The following is a 17,193-nucleotide window of genomic DNA, read 5'->3' as shown; positions in this document are numbered from 1 at the left end:
ACCCCTCTTTTTTATTTTAGCGGCGGATTTAATCGAAATTGTATTTTGACAAATAACCATTTAATGGTGTAAAACAGGCTATTGTGTGAGTGTGCCTGCGAGTGTGAGATAAGAGCAACAGTGGAGGAGAAGCAATGACACTTCTTTTTCTAAAGACTGGAGAGAGGGAGGGAGGGAGGGAGGGAGGGCTATGTGTGTGAGGGAGAAAGAATTTAGAGGAAATAATAAACAATAAGAAAAGAAAACACACTTTTTTTAAACTGATTCAACCTCTCGCACACACACAATCACAGTCGCTCGGTAAGCCCTACCATTTTCTACACACCCACCACCCCTTCATCCCTACGCTGTGTTTGTCTTATCAAATAATGCTGTGTGCTTGTCTCCCTGTCTGTGCCTGGGAATGCTGAGCATCGACACACACACACACACACACACACACACACACACACACACAAGCTGCACATGTGCTGCATGGTTAATGTAAGGTTTGCAGTGTCTGTGCGGCGTGGAAAACGAGTGGAGAATGCCATGTTGTTTTATCACTTGCTAGCAGTGTTGCATGTGTGCACCATAGCAGAGCGGCTAATGCTAATCCTCGCGGGTCTTCCAGAGGATTCTGTATAAACTCAGTTCCTTTGCTGAAGAAAATGGCACATTGAAATTGGTGGTGACATGGCGTGTGTGTGTGTGTGTGTGTGCATGGCAGGAAGCCATCACCATCACTCTTTATTAGCAGAGTGGATGAGTCGCTCTGCTTCTCTCCTCTCTGCATCATCCTGCTGTTGTTCCACTTCTAGATGAGGTTAAGGGTCACGAGTGATCTAAGGGTGCAACATGTGGTGTGTGTGTGTTAGAGAGAGATAGAGGGCGAGATAGGGGCGAACGAGACAACCACCTGCTGTATGAGAGGCCGCACCCCCCCCACCGCCGGAACGCATGCAAGATGAATGAGGGCGTGCGACACGCGGGGACATTTTTATTTATGGGCTCTTGTGGGTTTGAGTGCTGACTCAAATGGGCAGAGAGAGGCTGAGACCCGGTGAGAGTGGACAGCTCGTGCAGGGGGGGGAGAGTGCAAGCCACATTTGATAATTGGGCTGAGAGATCGTCACCAGAATGAAATTATGCCAGTTAATCTCTCCTCAATTAATTACCCCGGGAGCAGGCCACAGCACATTCATTATTCCAGAAAGAGTATTGACCCTGCTGGAAGAGAAAAGCAGCCGTATCATACCCATAATGCCTACCTGCAGTCATACTGTAATGCTGGATGCTGGTTGGGGAATAGGCGGCGGCTAAAATGAGGGAGCATGAGAAGGATGGGATGTCATCATCTACCTACATATAGCCCTGGAAAAAAAAGTTCTGGACGGTCTCATGTGGATTTTTTTTATGCCGAGCTCCACGTAGAGGTTGGGCATCTGGGAAAGCGAGGCAAAAGGAGGTGACAGCTCATTACAAACCTCGATCAGGCCTCTGTATCTTTACCCTCCACTCACTCTCCCTCCTTTTGCAGCCCGTCCTGGCCCTCTTGAGGCATGGCGGGGAGGTGGCTCCAGATTATTCCCTTAGTCGCCCTTGCCAGGCAGTAAATACTTCAAGAAGCTCAGAAGGCAGAGAATAGATCACCTGCTGCCACTTTCAATAGCATTCCTCCAGCTGCTCTATGAGCAGCACATGGGAAGATGTTAAAAAAAAAGGGCAACTGTGAGTCACACAGGCTCACTAACAGGGTGTTATTTGTAGGAACACATTAAGGTGATTTAATAATAAAAGAGACGGGAAATGTGTTATTTTCTACTGATTAAAGCAAAGTGGCATCACGTTTCGGACTGAACTGAAGAATTCTCCACCGCTGACATTAATGCAATCAATTAACGTCGTCGCTCGCCGTGACTTGCGTTTTCTAAAAAGGTCACTGCTCCCCAGGACTCCCCCTTTTGGTTCTCCCCCTCAAAACTGCATATCTTTCTCTTCCTCTCATCCCTCCTTAATTGTCTGGCAAACATCTCAGCAAGAGAAAGGCAAATATCGCTTTTTTCCTGTGGATATTGTTCCGTCTGAGCCCCGCCGCCGCGGCGTTAATAATTTAGTGACTACTCCTCTTTTCTCCACGCTCCTACATTTCCTCCCTCACCTTATTTCCTCCACTCTGGCCTCTTTTTTCGCAGTTTCCTTCCTCTTTTTCCGTTCCCCAAAGCCACCTTTGGTTGTGCGTGTCTGTTTGCCCGTCTGTCTTTAATGCCGAGGACCTCTCGGTGGTGAGGCGGTGCCCTGGGGCGAGGGGAGTGGGGGGGATTGCTTTTCCGCCGTAATTAGTTGGTGGAGTTTTACCTAATTAAACGAGACCCTGTTGGTGGCGAGAACGAGCAGGGAGGTGGCACGACGGCTCCGGAGACCCATCTTCCAGCGTCGGATTTTTGATTCAAATTTCATTCCCGTCGCTGTCTCTTTGTATCGCTTTTCATCCGTCTCCTCTCCCACTTTATATAAGGCTCGAGAATTTCCAGCAGCTGGATTTTCCGGATAAATATTTCCCACTTTCCCTCCCTCAGCCGGGCGCGGAGTAATCTGTGTGACACTCGGCGATGTACACTGTCATCTCCGCAGCTGATTGCTCGCCGTGTGAAACAGATCTGTCCGAACAGGCAGGCCTTTGATGAGGCCGGCGAAGGCAATATCAGGCCCTCTTTCTAAGCCAGACTGTTCTTTTAGCCCGAGCCCTGAAAGCGCTCTGTCTCGTTGTATCCATCGAGTAGATTTCCTTCAATTTTTTCTTTTAAATCCGAACCGTGTGGATGCGAGTAAATGACATTTGGAGGTTAAATCGTTTTTATTTCTGTTCTCTTAACGCAGGGAATGTGATGGAAGCATATTAGATTCCGTTAACACGGAGGTGAGCGGTGCTCGGCGTCTACCTAGACAGAGGACTTCATTGTTGGCGAGATAATTTGAAACCTTAAAGCGGCTTAAGTCGAGGTCTGTGGATTGACAAGTTTACGTGTGTGACGGGGTTTATTTACAGCACAGCGCTGTCTTCTGTTATCAAAGTCCCCTTCATCGGCAACTCTTTCTCCTCTTTCCGTCCTTTCCTCCCTTCTCCTTCTGTCTTTGCGAATGTCCTCAATTCTTCCTCCTCTCCCCCCTGTCTCCCCTGCTCTCCTCTCCACTGCTCTCTTTGGCAGTGTGTTTGGCCTGTGACGGCCCAGAGGCAGCCATGCTGTCTTCTCCACTCAATCTGCCGTTTCCCTTTCTCCCAGGCCCTGACCCTGCTATACTCAGCACACACACTCTCCTTCCTTGTCTTTCTCTCTCTCCTTTACTCTCCTCCTCCCTCCTTCCCTCCTCTGACCCCACCCCTATCTGCTGTCCAGCCAACTGCAATGTCTCTCAAAGACACGGCATAGACGCACAAAAGAATCATCACCTCTGCTTTCTCTTCTCTCTCTTTTTTTTCATCCCTTCCTCCCGATGCCTCAGCTGTTTGGGTCGAGTACGCCAGCCAGAAAAAGAGAGGGCAGAAGGTCACGGAGCTCCAGTCTGTGCAGCAGCGGTTCACAGCAAAAAAAATAGAGAGAGAGGAAGGAGGGACGTAGATGAATGCGGGCAAGTGGGACTCGCTGATATGCGGCGAAAAACACAGTGTACAGTAACTGTGACACAAAACAAAATGTGTAATTGCCCAGAAATGCCCACACAGCAGGCACGATCGTGCATACGGCCAGAAGCGACGACGCTCTAACCCCCCTTTTTTTTTCTCCCTACCACTGCAACATCTTAGCGAGCGCTAAAGACACCGCATCAAATTGCTGCCGTACCCCGGCAGTGGAGGGTTCTTTGAAACATCCCAGAGTGTAAGCCAGTCGGCTGATAGAGCGGCTGACTAAAGCCGGCTAAGAAAAGCCGCGGCTCAACCAGTGCAGCCACTGGCCCACTTTCAGCATGTTTTTCCTTTTGCACGAATGGAAGAAAAGTCTTCGCCGTATACCCGGCGTGAGGAGCACTGCTCTACGGAGTCTCACTGGGTAATCATCGCTCCGGCAGCGTGACTTTTGTCCGTGTGGAATTACATCTCGGGGAACGCCGCCGCTCTCCCCATCGCCCCTCTAACAAATCCGCCAATCACTCCCTGCTCCGCCATCGCCACCTCTCCCTTCCTCTCTCCCTCTTTTAAGTGAATGTGATAAAAAAAGGCCTAATGTAATATAGCGAGCTCTGCCCCTTGGCGCCCACACTGGGCCACCGTTTTCTGATCCCCAAACAAGGCCCGACCCCCCCCAGGGGTGGGGAGGGACGTAACCTGGTATGGAGGGCCCGCCTTGTTCGGCTCTGTGTTAAAAGGATTCATTTGAACAAAGCCGAGTGACCCACTTGTATTGTGTTATCCTACGGTTGATAGTGTGGGCTCGCGGGATGTTTGTGAATACGCTACAAAAGGCTGCCACGACGCCCGTGTGCTCTCGGGGGCTTTTTCTTTGAAGATATTTTCTACGGCCTGATTTGCTGAATTGGGTCTTGAAAGGGCCTATGGATATGTTCGGAAGCAACGTTGCGTGTCGTCTGCATAGAAATAGTTGAAACAATTACAATTGATTTTTTTTTTTTTTATCAGCCAAACTCTAATGCATTTGCTTTTATTCGACAGACTCTTAGTTTTTAAAGTAAAGTTTGAATCGATAAGCCGAGAGGGATGTTTCGTTCTAAACTTAAAATAAATATTCATGTGATGAAAGTTGAGGGACGTTGACATGAAAGCGTTACTTAGAGATCAACCTAAGCCAGCAGGTTAAAGTAGACCCTGGCTACTTATTTGGTGATAGCTGGATGGATTTAAATGGTTTTAAAGTACTCATATTGATGGCTCAACCTCAGAGGGAGGTAACACTGGTGGAAAAATACAGCATTTTTACTTTGATATAGCAGCCCAGTTCATTAGCCCAGCAGGAGACGTCTTCATTTTTAGCCGGCCCGCCGAGCCAATGGACCGTGGCTGGGAAATAATCAGCACCCCCCCCTCAGTACACACAACACACAGAGCGGCGGCTAACTACCTCGGCAGCTAACTGTGCACAGCGGCGGAGACGTGATGCCCAAGGTTGGCTGCTTACCCCACGAGAGCAGGACCAAGCAAGGCTTCCCTGCTGATTTTTCTTTTTTCACCAGTTTTTCTGAGAGCGACTGGGGGCGATTGGATGAGCATTCAGGGGAGCAGGACACCGGGGGAAGGAGGGGGACTTGTGAGAGCCGCCGTGCATTGTGGGTAGCCTGATACATAAATTGGCAAGGCGATCAGTACCTGGCTTGTCTCTTTGATGGCTGTGTCAAGCAGAAAAGGAGCCTTTTTTTTATCATTTCAACCACATCAGCTGGCATGTTAACTCTCTTGATTCTGCTTCTCATTTCTTTGCATCAGTTGTTAGAACTCACTACTGCTATACAGTTATATGCTATTCCCTCCCCCGAGGCTTTGGCTATATATTGACAGGCGATCATTAGCTGATACAAAGGGAAAATGGATTCTAAAAAGTATCGAGTAGAAATAGGATTTTTCTTTTTCTTGGCTAGCACAGGAATGGCACTCTAGCAAGAAGCAATATTGAACGCTTTCACAGAGAGGCATTCATCGTGAAAGTGTTTTCATTTCTTTGATTAACCACTCCAATCAGCAGGACTGCATTCTGTTATTCCCATCCTCCCCCTCGCCGTCCTTGTCTCGGACCCTGCATCGTGTCCTCAGCCATGTGTCTGCTCTGCATAACACCGTGTCTTTTTTTAGTTTCAATGTTGCTCAAGGTTTCTCATACAGTATATATTATATATATCTATATCATTGCATAAGTGCAAAACATAAAGAGTGATTTGTGTTCTATTTTTTTTTCTTTTACAGGAGAAAAAGAGCATTAAAAGTAAGCCATGGTCCAAACTATTTTCTTTTTTATATATATGGGCAAAGGCATGCTTGGCTTGGTTTGCACTCACCTCTCGCTTTTGCTTGATTTTTATTTTTTTTATGGGTTTCCATACTTCGCATCAGGTCATGAATAAGTTACATCAGAGCATCTGTATAAACATCCGCATAACTGTAATGTCTTAGCATTCCGTGAGAGCTGCTTCCTCACAGCTTTGGTTTCGCTGTATTTTGGTAGAACTCTATTTCCCATATTGCACCGAAACAAGACTCGTGCACTGTCTGACGGGGTATCCCGTCAAACCTGTTGTCCTGGCGCACCATTGTAAGCACTTAATTAGCTTTCCACAATCATTCAGTAGACATGGCTAATCTGTGGCTAGCTCCCAGCTAGGTAATTGGTTAAGAACCCTATTAGTGGATTTAAGAGGATACCGGGGCGCTTTAGCCACACAAAGCTATTAAGCTACTTAGATCAGAATGTGATTGCATTCTGTCAATCACAAGATAAGGAAATAGGGGGGTATTGATGGTGCTCCCAGCTCACAAACACACACACAGCAGGCCTGTGTATCCCCCCCCCCCCCCCAGCACACGTTTTAAAGCATGACTTTATTTCAACTCCGATTCACACCCACTGTTTTGTAGTTTTGAGGCTGTTGTCGTAGCCAGTGGAGTCTTCTTTTTCATTGGGTGTTTTGTTTTTCTTCCGTTACCGTCTCTGTCATGTGATATGGGTTGTGCATGTTAAAAAAACAAATGCAATTCTAGCCGCACAAGCTAAGTTCCCTCCCACGAGTGATGAGTTTGTATTCGCTGTGAGAATAGATGCCTGGCAACCATTGTGACCGATTTTTTTTATTGTTTCATACCTTCTCCATTAACATTTAGATGCGGTGATGACCTCAGTAGGGAGTTAATATGAGTTCACGCATCTAATGAAGGAATCCACGATAGCCAAATCATGTGACACATACCACACCAAACACTAAGAGCTAGGAAATCTATTTAGCCATGTTAGTGTATCATTAAATATCCCACGTTTAATGAAACAAACAGTATCATTGACTCTATTTCCTCTCTCTGCTTCCTCTAGACTCCCGGCCTTTGCCTGACGTAGCCATGACTGGCAAGTGCACCCGGGAATGTGACGAGTACGGCCACTCGGACTCCTGCTGGATGCCTGTGCGCACGTCGCCTGAGCGACGGCCATCCAAGTCAACCACCACCCCCCAACAACCAAAGCTTTCAACCTTCATGAGCGGCAACGGCAGCAGCAGCAGCAGCAGCAGCGCAGAGCCCGGCAGCCAAGAGACCCTCGCCATGGCCGCCATGGCCAATGGAGACCCCACCGCCGCTCACATGATGGGCGACCGCAATCGCAACCTGCTCAACAAGAAGATGGCCTCCTCCTCCTCCTCTTACGAGGCCTTCGGCTCGCCTTCCTACGGCTCGCCAGGAAGCGGGGAGGAGACGCTGGGCCACCCCACCGAGGAGATCCCCCTGGCACCCACTGGGGAGTACAAGCCCACGTCCTGTGGCACTCTGACGCGGCGGGAGGTGTACCTGTGAGTGTCAGACGCACCCACTGTGCCACAACACGTGGCATCGAGATACAACACTGAGCGTAGTTGCTTACCCACCACCTGTTATGGCTCTAGAAGCTTTTAGCCACCCCTTGCACCGCGAGGTGGGACTAAACTATCTCCAAAGACATTTACGACAGCTCCTTAATGAAAAATCTACGTGGATATATAAACACAATTTTTGAAAGTCCTAATCTCCGGCCATGACCTGGAAGAAAGGAGGAGGAGGAACTGCTGAGGGGCACTGATGGGACTTGGGATGGAGGCATTTCTACTGGCGAGTCGGGCTCTTGGGACATGATCTGCTGCTTGACAGTCAATCTGTACAATAATCAACTCATTTTATATATAGTACATGCATGCATTACCCCCCAACGTCCCCCCACCCCCATGAAGGCTCCATTCCCTGAAGATGTACAAAAAAAAACCCTTTCTTTTTCAGTTTTTTTTTCTAGAAACAAAAGCTGTACATGTGGACTATTTTGACTTCAAAGCGTGTCTGGCTATGCCTTTTTTTTAATTTCAGAACACTGCTCTGGCCGTGATGTTCAGTGGCTACAACAATATATTGGACATAATGGTCTCTATCATACTGAGCTGTCTATGGATTCCGTCACCTTGACTATTTTGTGATAATCGTGGGCTTAGTAGTAGACCAAAACGTAACCGTGCCCAAGTCTTCTAAGGACGGGAAGCTTTAAATACTCAGACAACGACACCTGTGTCCGTCCCCTCTTGAAACGGAGGTTCTTGGACGGACACGGGAGCCGATGGAATTTGCTGCAACACAACCTTTGTTTCCGACTTCGAACTCACGATGGACCGATTCAAAAACCTACCAGCCGGTACGGGCTGAAAAACACTCATTGTACATAAACATTGGACCACAGCAACAACGCTAACTGCTCTCATTCCCCTTTTGTCTTGCTACCTTTTCCTCAGTCTCTCGTTCTTTGTCTTTTGATCGGCGAGGTCGAGACCAAAAAAAAACCCTTCTCACGAGATGCAAAAATCTTAAGAGCCGCGATCCGTCGCCGCATTGGCTGTAAAAAGCATGCTGCGCACACGGTCGCGGTTATTTCAGACGACCGAATGCGGAACGCTACTGTTTGTATCGAGTTGTAATACTGACCCTGTTTTTCCGCAAAAAACAACAACACATATGCAGATTCATTTAAGGCCAGGGGGCACTGCTGGACTGAAAATCATGGGTAAGCACAGTATGTGGCATGCAGAGATTGAAATTACGGAGGTGCAATTGAAATTGTATGTGTGTATGGGCCCGATATGCAGTATATAGTGTGTGTTCGTAGGCTATATTTAGTGTATACCGTAGATGTACACCGATAATAGGCTTAGGCGGGCGTAAACATGGCCGAGCTGATCCTAAAATAGCTGCAAGGACAGCTTTTTCTTTTACTGTTATTCCTTTCTTGTTGTGTGATAGACTGAGCAATAAATATCATAATGTACATGTGACCAACAAGCATCAACTCCTTTTTCTCCCCCCCCACCTCTTCTCAAGCCTCCAAGGTGACACAGCGCGGCTGCCCGGGAGTCCTCTTTTCCTAGCACTAGCAAGGTGTCGCTTCCCACTGTACATGGCGACGCCATCTTTGAGCAAGAATGTAAGAATCAGCTCAATGGAGAACAATCAAAAACGCAAGGCGGGGATTGGGATTACAGGCGGAGAAAAACAAATGGCGTCAAAGTGAAACCAAAGCTTCGCCAACAGGACGAAGCATTCCCCCATTACACACACAAATAGCATTCTTTTTACAGAACTTTGCTTTAACTATACATTATATCATTTTTCTCATAAAGGGTTGGGATAAGAGTGTGTTGCCTCAACAAAACCTCCATTCCATCCTCAGAGGCGGCATCTAATGACCGCTCCGAACACATGACACATGACAATGTTGAGATGTCGTGCCTCCTTGTCTACGGTGATTTCTTTCTTTGTCGCGGCCACACGGGGCGCAAACTCTCACGACTGTATCAAAGCAAAAGAATATCAGATGCAATGGAACCTTTTTTTGTATGTTAGCAAAAACCCCTTTGGTTTGAACCCGGAGTGGCTTTTTTCTGCATTCCGGCGATCTATAGTCTGTAAGTACTACTTGTTCGAAGGAAAGTGCTCCTATACTTATCAACTGTATACATAAATATTTACTTTTTACTGCACGTTTAAATGGCAACTTACTTCACTTACTGAGAAGGAAGAAGAAAAAACTGTAAAACAAAATGTACAAAATGAAAAAAAAAATGTTTTCCCTGTAAACATGGAAATCCACCTTGTTGCTTGCTTTTGTTATACCTAAAGTGACATGTAGTACAACTTAGTACATCAGTTCAGTCTCATATTGTTTTTTTTTTTTCACTTTTCGTACATAATCAAATTTTTCATCGTCAGCACAGAAACCCAAATCGTTCGTATCTTTCATTTACATAATTCTTTTTTTATCTTCATCCTGTATTTTACTTTGTAAAATCCCACACAAAGTATTTTGTTACACTTTAACAGTCGAAAACCTTGGAAATGATCATGACAATGTACAATGTATGTTTTTTTTTTCTTTATCTGGTGCCACTTTGTAAATTTAGAATGCTTCTGAAAAAACAAACAAACAAACAAAAAAAAGAAAACCATACACAAAAAAAACAAAACAATACTAGAGTGAATGCAAATATGCAATTGTGCCTTTTTATACCGATCGGTTTGATTAAATGTTGGTTTTCGGAACGGTGCAAAACAATTATGGTGACGCGCTTACAAAAATAGATGGGGGGGAGGGGGGGTGGCGTTTAAGAAATGGACTGAAATTCATTTGCATATCTTAGATGAAATCCCATGATGTCAAAGGCTTCTTGGAGGACAACCAGTCAAATGTCAGTCAGCCTGTAGGTCTGTTATCTTGTTGAAAAATATCCATTCCTAGCATAGCGCATTACCGAATGAGTCCATTCAACAGTTGCTTGTTGGTAGTAATAATAATGATATAATGGATTTTATTTTTGTTTGTCGTGTTCCACTCATGTACATGTATGACATCAGAGGTCGAGTAACCTTCTTTTGTGCATGAAACAAGCTCTAGGACTGAATATAGAGGCATAGAAAGGTAGAGGTGGGGAGAAAAAAGAAGAAAAAAAATGCTTGGAGACATTTGACTGCTCAGAGTTGAGGGAGCCTAGAGATAAAAATGCTAACGTGATGGTTTGAGGAGTGGATGTGGGAGGAGGGGGGGGGAGAAAAAAGCTGCGGGGGTAGAGTAGCTGATAGAACACACACCTCAGGATGCGCTGAGCAACGCGGGTGCAGATTTGGAGTATGCATATCAGTACAGTTGGTGATGGTATCCCTGTCCTACAAATATGTCTGCCACGACACCGCAAGGTGATGCTTTGAATTTCTAGAACAGATGGAAACTAAGTCCATGCAAGGTGAACCTCCGACAGAAAAAAAGAGATGACATGAAAGGAAAAATACGTGAAATACCTGCAGAGGTGTGTGTTCCGCGGCCGGCTCTCCTCTCCAACGTATAGCCTTCACAGTGTGTGATGAGATTTGTAATATTAACCATTACTATTTGTCCTGCGACTTGGATGTTGATATAGAAATTGAGGAACCAATTTATCATCGTTTAATATGAGTCACTATGCACGCAGCTTAGCTGAACATGGCAAAGTGTATTGAACGCAAGTCCACTTCTATTTATGAGATATTTTACATAATTTAATTTGCTTTTGTACAGGTTTGTGTAAATAAATTGCTTGTCATTTTTGTCTCTGCAGAAATTAAAATATAACATGGTAAAACGTGTCGATTTGGGTTCATTGTTTCTTTGAGCGTGTTTGCATTTGGAATAAATTATATTCATTTGAGAGGACTTAATTGGTCAAAGGGCAACACCAAAATGAATTAATACTCTAATTACATCCAAAAATTAAGTGGAAAGGCCCTACAATACAAATAAATGAGCTTTTAACATTGTTATACATAAAAACACACTGTATTTCAGCAGCATTATTCTCAGTATTTTATCCAAACCATGCAATTCTCCACATAACTATTACTTAATGTTTAAGGTGTATTCATTTACATTTTTGCCACTTAAAGGGAGAAATATCCTATTTAATAGGTTGTTATGGTGTTATAGTAGACATATAGTAGTATATGTTTCTCAACATGTTCTCCCTCCCAAACATTATCTTTTCAAAATAAATGTCACAGGAAACAACTTAAGTTTTAGCGGTGGCAGTACATGGTTAGGTTTAGGAAAAGATCGGTTTGATACGTTTGTTATGTTCAACATAACATGCAATTTAGGTAACTGTGCTACATAAACAACGTTAACTTTTGGTTTCTCACACAGGACATGTATATCACAGTCCAAGGTGAAAGTCCTGAGTTTGTTTGACCCATCCATCGGCCCACTGCAACCCAAAGTGGTGGTTTTTAGTTAATTATACTATGAAACCTGACCTGCCATAACTACGAACACACAGAGCATTATAGTTTGATAGGTAGGGCCAAGCTGCCATGTTTGACAAGGAGTTAGAAGAGAGTCCAGTATTGTCTCTGTTTTTAGCTCTGTTTTGGTCTCAACCAACTGTTGTGAAGAATATTAGACAGTTTTGCTTCTTAAAGTGCCACGTTGTTCTCAAGCTAGCTGCTAACTTGACTTCCGTTTGCTAGGCAGGTCCAGAATGAGCGACACATTTCTGCGGGTTTGTTCCTTCAAGGAACACCGTCACATAACTCACCCTCATCATATCATTTATGGAATTACGTCCACATCAATGTGAAAAAAGATGTTTGTGCACATAATCACATTTTGGAGTGTACACTTCCTGTCCGGCCTGTTCGTCTGTGTTGATGAATGAGGCGATTACAGCCTAGGTGATTCCAGATCCATTCCCATACGCTCTGATTAACAGCACGCCGCGGGATCTCTAATGGGCGCCTTAATAGAAAAACTACAATGTGGTGTAACTCTACATCTCCGAAGTTCAATAATTTGGAGAAAGTTTTCCCCCCAAAAAACTGCTCACAGGAAAATGACTAGACGTATGGTAAGGACACAGCTGGAGAGAAACACTGGCTTGGGAGTTTTGTTTACGTACAATTTCAATCAAATATTCAAACTTCTCTTCTGCATGCTTGTCTTCAAAAGACGCCACTTCCAAGAAAGGCTAGGTTTTGAATCGTGTTGATATGGAAATAGTCTTGCTCATTTTCTTGCCCCCTTCTGAAGCATTTTGAGTTGCCTGAATGGAATAAGCAGCGGGTAGTATTCATTTTTCTGTAGAGAGACGGGGAAATTAAGACAAATTAGAATAAATTTGAATATAATTAATGTTTAGGCGATGCATACCGAGTAATTAAATTTTTTAAATGAATAAAACAGTGAGTGAATATTATGAATACCATAAATAAAAATAAGTTGTGCAGAAATATCGATGTGCATTGGCATCAGCTGATAGTAGGAGGTGTCAGTCAATAATGCAGTTTATGCACAAATTGTTACATCCGTCTTTGACTTTTATTTACAAAAAAAGAAATCTGCATTTGTTGGCAGCGATCGTGAAATAGGTCGTATCAGGTCGGGTTACTGAAGGTTCAAGTGGTTGTGATCGTCAATGTGTGCGTGTTTTTTTTTTTCCTTTTCCTTTTTCCGATGTATCACAACAAAGTGCCGGTTCAGAGGTTCATAACCAGCTGATTCGTCGAGCAGCAGCAAACCCCCCTCTGGCGGCTATCTCGCCAGCAATCACAGCTGACATCGGGCCCGTTATCACCCGTCCGCATGCAAAGTTGCAAACAGGCTCCCACGCATACAAGAAAGAAAAGAAGGCCAATGCGCTGACCTCCCACACAGGTTTCACTGTGAGAACACGAGGCTCAGGCGAAGACTCGATAATAATCGTTGTGTTCACCTGAATCAAAAAGGTGCGTTTTTGGCAGCGGCGGCGTGTCCAACCGAGGCTACGAGGGGCGATAGCACGGAACAGGCAGGCAGATAACACTGCAGGCAGCAGAGGAGAGGGAGGGGGGGGGGAGGTTGGTGTGCTGCAGGTCGTCTTCAGATATATCAAAGCTACTACTCCCCAGGCTTGAACATGTAATGCTAATTAATTAAATCATTGATCACTTCTCCAACATCAAACACGGGTCCATGCTATTTCTATATGAATTCCATTCCCGTTTATGCTCACCGGTGCGAAAATAACGACTCCAAATCACATCAGCGGGGGGAATTTGACCATAAACCTTCGAGGAAGCTATTTGATATCCACAATTTATGACTTTTTTATTGTCTTTTGGATTTTATTTTTCCACCGCAACCGCGGGGAAATGGCGTCGGAGGAATAGCAGTTAGGGGCTTTGTTAAATTGATTTCTATTTCATATTTATTTTACGGAGACGCGGGAGGGAATGGAGGGCTAACTTTTTTTTATGTGTTTAGGATGGAACAAATAAACAAGTTCATAAGGAAACTCCTGCAATAACTTTGATTTAATTGTGATCACATAAATTCCATCGGCGTTTATCTTGCTGGGCGATCGCACCCCTGAGGACGGTGTCATTACAGGTAATTTGATCACTTTCACAGAGGAGATGGACACACACACACACACACACACACACACACACACACACACACACACCAACAAAAAACAGTCGCTGCCTTTTATATTACCCCAAATTAATGCCATAGAACCTACACTACACCTAAATAAGTGGAGACACGACACTCTGCCTTCTTGTATCTTCATGGACTGTTTCTCTCCACTTTCTTATCAATTTAAAGCAGTTAAGATTTCATGGGAAGTGTATAAATAGAACACCACTTTGAAGCATATGCGTGTCATGCCATGTCATACATTTTAAGCTTTCGTCTCAGATGGACGGACAGACAATCACCCCTTCATAGGCAACATGTGTTCTTTCCCCACATAAATAAACCAAATACTTTTGAATATGTTTCCACTTATAAGTGAATCTGGATTTATTTGCTCACGACGTTGCCGCTGTGGTGTTTACAGTGTGGATTAGAGTGAATGTAGAGAGGATTCCTGGAATGACTAACAGGAAGTGATTTTGCAATCCAGATATTTGTGAGTGTGACAATCAGTCAAATTAAAAGTCTTGTCAAAATAAAAGTCGTCAGGGCAACAAAGCAGAAGTTGGAGTATTTAGTTTTCAGACACAATCCTCTGTTTATTCTTATTTAAATGCACCAGTAATCACTTTTGACCAGGTGCAATGATGACATTATGTGTCCCAATTACCTAGGTGAAATTAATTCATGCATAACATTTGTTTGGCTCCATAAAAGACAAGACATTTGCACATTTTTCCAACTTTATGGGCGACCCTATAAATAAGTTACGGGTTGATTCCTGTGTTAATTTCCTCCCCATGAGGCCCTTTTTGCTCGTTATACTGGATTATCTCTGTTTTCAGTTACTTTATACTCCTATTGTGCAATCTTTCAGAGGGACATAATGTACCTTTAACTATTTAAGAACTGTAGTTCATAGTTGTTTTGTAGATTTGTTCATTTCTATGGCATAATACTTTTAAATAAAAAACATGTCTGAAAGTCAGATACGGTTAATAAGTATTTTGCCCCTTTCCTGATGAATATTCTTTTAAAAGTCGGAGCCAGGGTCCTTGCACGACATCTTCAGTAACATGCATTGTACATAAGAGAGATTGCAGTATGATAAAATGTTGGACATTTTAGTTCCATCAATGATTGTTTTTGCTGTCATCCCTCCAAAGAGGCACATGACAAACAGGTTTGACCAGCAAGCGGGGGAACACGGCGAGGGAACTGGCAGAGAGGAGGTATGACTGATATATTTTCCAGTGTGTGTAGCGGGTCGGCAGTAAACTGCCCACAAGACTCGGTGTGACCCACGCTGTCACATGATAGATTTTCCGCGTTGACCCGCCGCCGCGACGCCGCCGTTTCACACGCTCACCAAAGATGAGGCATGAGCGCAACAGGCAAATGTGTTCCCATTAATCACACGTCAGTTGTAAGTTTGAATGCACACAAATTTATATGTGCTAGATTTATGTGGCAGAAGCAATTTGACAAAAATCTATACGGGGGCCTTAGTAGTCGGTCGCCGGGCCAGTGATTAATGAGAACTACTTACATAAGAGAAAGTGAGCGGGGTGAGAAGAAAAGGGGGAGGCAGAGAAATGACAAATAGATGGAAGTAGACTTTGGGGGGAAAAGGGATTGAGAAAAAGGTGACTGCTTGATTGACTATCCTCCACCCCCGACTATGTTCGAAAAAGTAAGCCTCCACAAATCACAAATACATTTATTCATCGCGGCCGAGTTCTCACTTCGAAATGTATTTACTTCTGGAAGTTGTTGGGAAAAGAAAACTCATCATTAGAAAACCCAATTTCCCCCAATTTACACCAGAAGATAAAAAACCTTGAATATTGAAAATATTGAATTTGCGTCTTTGCAAATGCTCTGCTGAATGATTATGTGAATATGAATATAGCCTACTCAAAGAGCCAAAAAAACAACCTATTTGAGGATGCTGAAAAGTTAGTTATTTTTCTAAAACAAATTGCAAAATATGAATTGAAGGTCTCTGAATTTAGTAAGGTTTCCACTACGAAGGGTCAAAGTGGACTAGAGTAGCGCTGAAGAGCTTTTCAATCCTGACTGGCACATTGAAAATAATTATGCGTGTGCCAACTAAATATTTATTTCAAAAATAAAAATCCAATATATATATTTGCCAACTGGGCCTTTTCTATCAAACACATCATGAGGGCTTTATTTTTATATTTCATAAATCCCTTCAACCAACTGTCAGTCATGAAATAGTGTCAACATGTTTTTCATCAACTATTGTATTCCTTTTGTTTTTGTTTACTGCAGATTTTCGTATTTTGGCTGGAACAGATGCTTCAGTGGACTTTAACTGTGCTAAATTTGAAATTCATAACACTCCTATTGGCTCCACACAGCTCTCAACATAGCAACGGCTATTCATAAACAAAGCACAGAGAAGCTCAGATAACAACACACACAGAGGGCAGGCGACATTTAAAGTCAGATGCTTAATGATTTATTTGCTAAGTTTGTTGCGTTTTGCTTGATCAACTTTTCCAGCCAAGCATAAAAAACTTTTTCAATATTTGGACTTAGATCTGCGCCATTTCTCCTCACAGGATATGCAAATGCATAATGGGTGTATGAAAACACCAGATTTGTACAGTATGCTTGTTCACATGCACATATACTTTATTTTATGTGTACTCATGTATGAATAGATGCTTATTCCCACAGTTTTTGTGGGATAGAGTGCTATACAAATACATTCAAATTGAATTTGAATTGTGTGGGAGAAATTCCAGCATGCCTGGGATTCTTGTGCTCAAAAGAATATGGGCCATAATGTAATTATTTTTTAAGCCAGAAATCTCAGCCAAGATATATTTAAATCAGTGGTATTCATATAGCTTAAGTAGCTCTGCAGATGATTGAGGGTGGATGTTAAGAAAGTAGTAGTAGAGATGAGATAACCGAGTGTGGTGAATTGGGCGTTCCGGGCGGTCATAAATTTAAGAACGTGTTGTTTGATTCTCACTCATCTCGTCTGCACAACAGTCAAATATTACCTTAAAGGCAGCTGACAAGTCAATCTGTACAA

At 43.8% G+C, this 17,193-nt stretch overlaps 1 protein-coding gene across 1 annotated transcript in view; it reads left to right on the top strand.

Annotated features, from left to right (window-relative positions):
* Positions 1-11,315, top strand: part of pcdh7b (protocadherin 7b) — a 97,879-nt gene extending 86,564 nt beyond the window's left edge. The window contains 2 exon segments of the mRNA XM_084003651.1: positions 5,891-5,909; positions 7,008-11,315. Coding sequence (XP_083859777.1) covers positions 5,891-5,909; positions 7,008-7,483 — 495 coding nt within the window. The 3' untranslated portion in view covers positions 7,484-11,315.
* Positions 11,316-17,193: the final 5,878 nt, after the last annotated feature.

The sequence above is a fragment of the Eutrigla gurnardus genome (assembly GCF_963514095.1).
Source record: "Eutrigla gurnardus genome assembly, chromosome: 23".
NCBI classification, from domain to species: Eukaryota; Metazoa; Chordata; class Actinopteri; order Perciformes; family Triglidae; genus Eutrigla; species Eutrigla gurnardus.
The sequence above is the reverse complement of the archived record's forward strand: the minus strand, read 5'-3'. Positions and strand labels throughout refer to the sequence as shown.